Source organism: Austrofundulus limnaeus, unplaced genomic scaffold (assembly GCF_001266775.1).
Source record: "Austrofundulus limnaeus strain Quisiro unplaced genomic scaffold, Austrofundulus_limnaeus-1.0 Scaffold2329, whole genome shotgun sequence".
Classification (NCBI taxonomy): Eukaryota; Metazoa; Chordata; class Actinopteri; order Cyprinodontiformes; family Rivulidae; genus Austrofundulus; species Austrofundulus limnaeus.
In genome coordinates this window covers 1-4,569 of record NW_013954731.1, presented here as the reverse complement: position 1 = coordinate 4,569, position 4,569 = coordinate 1, and the positions used below count along the sequence as shown (strand labels likewise).

The 4,569-nt window shown below is 38.8% G+C and overlaps 1 protein-coding gene across 1 annotated transcript in view; it reads right to left on the bottom strand.

Moving 5' to 3' along the window:
• The window catches only part of LOC106510809 (CD44 antigen), a 10,174-nt gene extending 8,052 nt beyond the window's left edge, over positions 1–2,122 (bottom strand). Inside the window, exon 1 of the mRNA XM_013999532.1 lies at positions 1,765–2,122. Coding sequence (XP_013854986.1) covers positions 1,765–1,831 — 67 coding nt within the window. The 5' untranslated portion in view covers positions 1,832–2,122. The remainder of the gene's footprint in view (positions 1–1,764) is intronic.
• Between the last annotated feature and the right edge of the window lie 2,447 nt (positions 2,123–4,569).

Genomic DNA, 4,569 nt, shown 5'->3' with positions numbered 1-4,569 from the left:
GGGGGGGGGGGGGGGGGGGGGTCTCTCAAAACCAGAGGGTAAATATGACCTTCCAAAACAAGCTGCAGGCAGATTAGCTAGAATATAGAGAAGAGAAATATTTTAAGCAAAAATTTAATTAAATTAAATTTAAATTTAAATAAAAAATGTTGTAGTTTGATATCTCTACAGCAAGTTTTCAAGATAATTCAGAAATAAGTTCATTTGCAAGATATTTAGGCATCTTTAAAAAAGCTCCATATTTGTTCAAAATCATCCGCATACATACATACTTATTTGAGTTTTTACTCTAATTATGGAAATGAAGAAATAAGTCTTTCTTGTACTAAAACTCTAAACATTGCTTCATATTGCAGATGTTTTGCAGCCACAAAGTAATGACCCAGTGACAAAAAAAGTKGCAACACATGAATGGTTTTAGTGTAACTAAAGTCACCAGTGAATAAAAAATATACCATTTGTGTCAGTTTATCATTTGCATTAAAAAAAAGAAAAAAAACATTCAGTATAAGAAGGTTTTCTTAATTTGCAGCTTGGTTTAAAATAGGCTGCCTTGGCTAATGTCAAGTTTTGCTGTTGTTAAAAATGCACCCACTGGTTTACGTGGTTAATGAGCTGTCTGGACCTGGATGAGCAGTTCCAACTCGGAGCACTTAAGTTGCCAGACAAGAATGACTGTAAACACTTCTGCCCACTCACAAAACACATGCTCATCTACAAAGCACACACACGTCTGAACACACGGGTCTCGCGAGGTAAAGACAGGCTGAGACAAAAAGACTGAAAAAGGATCCATCCCACTCCTTCCACCCACATGCTCTGCACCTGAGACGTCCACCAGGTATTCTCCTATTTGTCTTTAAATCCTGCTCAAATTTGCAATTTAATGCTGATTGTTTGGCTCTGTGCCAGAGATGAGTCTTTGTGAACAACTGAACCACCAGCTCCTCTGGGACCGAGCCAGACAAATCCTAGACCCATTTGAACCAAGCTCACCTCCAGAGACTGTCGCTCTAAGCAACAAACCCAATAAAAACATACACAAACCACATGGGGCAAGGTGGCAAAGGGTAAAAATAAGACAATGAAAGAGGACAAAGAAAGTGGATTAAAGAGCATCCTTTGTGTCACAGATCTAAGCATTAAACATGGCAGAGTAAAAAAAAAGAGAGAGGGGGAACAAAGTCTTAAATCCACTTCCAGTTTAATAGAAATTTCCATAAACGCTATAATGATAATCCAAAACCAGCGTGGCTAATGCTGACTACCCAGTGTATGTTTCAGACAGAGAGAGAGAGAGAGCAAAAACGCTCGTCCTCTTTGTGTCTATTAGGCGTCTGAGACAGACCAGACGTAAGCCTGTCTGTGCTGGTGCAGCACATGTTCTCCTGCCAGCATTCACTCATCCGTACAAGCAGCATCCTCACAAGAGTGCAGCGGTTTTCTCTCTCCCACTTCTCTTTATAAGAATACTCTCATGTGCTCATAAAGATTTAAGAGATGGGGGGAAAAAATGTTTGTTCCTAAAATCTGATTACAAAGAAAAAAATGACATTCATGGCAGTTCCATTTAAACACAAGAAAGAAAGAAAGAAAGAAAGAAAGAAAGAAAGAAAGAAAGAAAGAAAGAAAGAAAGAAAGAAAGAAAGAAAGNAAGAAAGAAAGAAAGAAAGAAAGAAAGAAAGAAAGAAAGAAAGAAAGAAAGAAAGAAAGAAAGAAAGAAAGAAAGAAAGAAAGAAGATGTCAAACAAAAGGGCTCCTCACCTTGAAGTTGATCCGACCTGGAGGAGGCCAGCAATCCAAAGATGACCCCCAAAAGTAAAGTCCACATTCTGAACAAAGAGGATGGCGATGGCTTGAGGAGCAGCTGAGTGTAAAGGTGTGYAACAGTTCTCTTCTTTTCCTTCCACAGAACCAGCAGTGATGGCTGGTGGGTGTGTGAGAGTGAAACTGAGTAGATGGCTAGGAGAGAAAAAGAAAAGAATTAAAAAAAAACACTGGATCTGCTCTGAGTGAGCTAGAGAGGACTCAAAATTTGACCCCAACTTTCTCTATTCTGTGCTGGAGAGGCGTGTGGCATGAAGAGGAAGAGGCTCATGTGTGCACACACCCTTTTGCCTCTCCCACACTTGCCCCACCTCCACTCCCGCCCCACCCCATACAGACCACATTTCTTCCTTTCTGCACTTTCTCTCCCCATTGCCTCTACAGTTTGTAGCGGGTACGAAGGAGGTGATCTTTCCTTCAGCCTGCCTACTTGTCCTTGTCTCTCGCTCCTTCTGTACCTCATTTCCACCTTGTCCCCTGTAACAGTCACTTCCTTTATTTGCGTTATTGAAGTCCATCTGGTCTTTTGTTCAGTCTTTTCCCTTCTGTCAAATCATTTGACTTTCTCATCTCAGCTCCCTTGAGCTCTCTGTCCTTTTCTTTCTGTCTCAAAGTCAATCTGCCACGAATTGACAAAAAGTCCATTTCACAGAGACGTACCTTTTATTGTGTAGGCTCAAACTGAAAACTAAAAGATCTGGAAGCAGGAAGCAACCACTTGCGAAAAATGTCATGTCTTCTTTTTATTGTTATTATTTTACTCTAAAATAACAGATTAAAAACCTGTATCAATATGTGACTCTTGCTTTTAACTTGATGAGTTCTGCTTGATACTATCTCACAAAATACCCATGCATCATGGGAAACTTGCCTACCTTCAAAGTCCAGGTTTACTATTTTATATCATCAGAAGTCAACTCATGTTTCAGGGAATGTCCCACAGATCTGAATGCTTTTAGCATGTGATTTCACAATATCTTGAATAAACAGCTGTGATACCATACCATGACTGTGGCTGCTGGTCTTTCATTCTCTGACGTCTCTTTCAAGAAGTCGTGAAAATTATCTGATGACTCTGCATGACCAGTTAATTTCTAGTCATGGGAACACATAACATACTTAAACAGTGAGTGACTGCCTACTGGTGCGGAACATATTTATCATTACACTCTAATCACAAAAAAATTGTTTCTAACCTATATTTGCAGGTTGGGGATAGTTACATTAGTTATACTGCCTAAAGGGGTTCAAACATCAAGACTCGATTTTAAGTTTATTTTACGCAATATTGACTCAGTATTTCTAAAATTGCAGACTTTTTGTGATGCATTGTACCAGAATCAGATTATACAATTGTATGACTTGATTTTTACACTTTTAGAAAAGAGAATATTGACCTTCATGACAAACACTGATTAAATGTTGCAGAATTCCATTCAACTACACAGCAACATCTTATCGGTTATGACACAAAAATAAAATAAAAGAGGCTATTTTAAGCTTTGTTACATATAAGTGAATGAGGTACCTTTCCAATCAAGTCTCTGAGGCAACGTACAGCCAATAACAATTCTTAAAAAGACAGTAATTATATAAAAAAAATGAAATAAAAAATATATAAAACACACATACATTGCACTCATACTGCTAACATTAAAGGGAGAGTTCAGACTTTTGGTGTTCTGTCGAGTTTTTAGTAATCAGTATCTTAGGGCAGTTCCTAAGCTGATTTCTACCATCTTAAAATGTAAACTGAGAAAACAAATAAATAAAAACTAGATACCGCATAGCGGTAACATAATGACCCCCGCACACAGAAATGCACCAGAACTCAGAAGTCTTTATTCCTAGTAAATGTCATGCTATAGGTGCATCCCAAAATTGTAGTGTTTTGGATGTTTTGTTTGTTTGTTTGTTTGTTTGTTTGTTTGTTTGTTTGTTTGTTTTGGGGGGGTTAGCGGGAGTCATTGTTTTCGTACTGTTTATTTGTTTTTTTATTTATTTTTATTTATTTATTTTTAATTTTATTTATTTATTATATTTTCCAGTGATTTTTGGTCAACTGTAGCACAAAAACGGCTGCACTGGTCAACATGAAATTTGGCAGGGCTGTAGATGAGTCAGATCTACACTGTGCCAGCCAACAGTTTTACAATAGACCCCATATTTGAGGAGGGGGCTCTTTTCAAAGTGGGGGTGTCTGGACATGCAAAAATGCTTATAACTCAGAAAYTGTTCAACATTAGCCTGGCCCTTGCCTTCCTACGCAGCTCCGCTCAATTCTAGTTTCCCTTCACTGCTCTGTCTGGGACTTCTCCCATTGACAAGGATTTCACTGGCAGATTTTTAGCCGAACCAATCAGAGAAGAGAACGTCAATTTTCTGCGCAGTGTCTGCTTGTAGTTTATTTTACCTGGACCAATCAGCAAACAGAAGGAGGAGTTTTGAATGACGTCGATGTTCTGCGCAGTGTCTGCTAGTTAGTTTATTTTACCTGGACCAATCAGCAAACAGAAGGAGGAGTTTTGAATGACGTCGATGTTCTGCGCAGTGTCTGCTAGTTAGTTTATTTTACCTGGACCAATCAGCAAACAGAAGGAGGAGTTTTGAATGACGTCGATGTTCTGCGCAGTGTCTGCTAGTTAGTTTATTTTACCTGGACCAATCAGCAAACAGAAGGAGGAGTTTTGAATGACGTCGATGTTCTGCGCAGTGTCTGCTAGTTAGTTTATTTTACCTGGA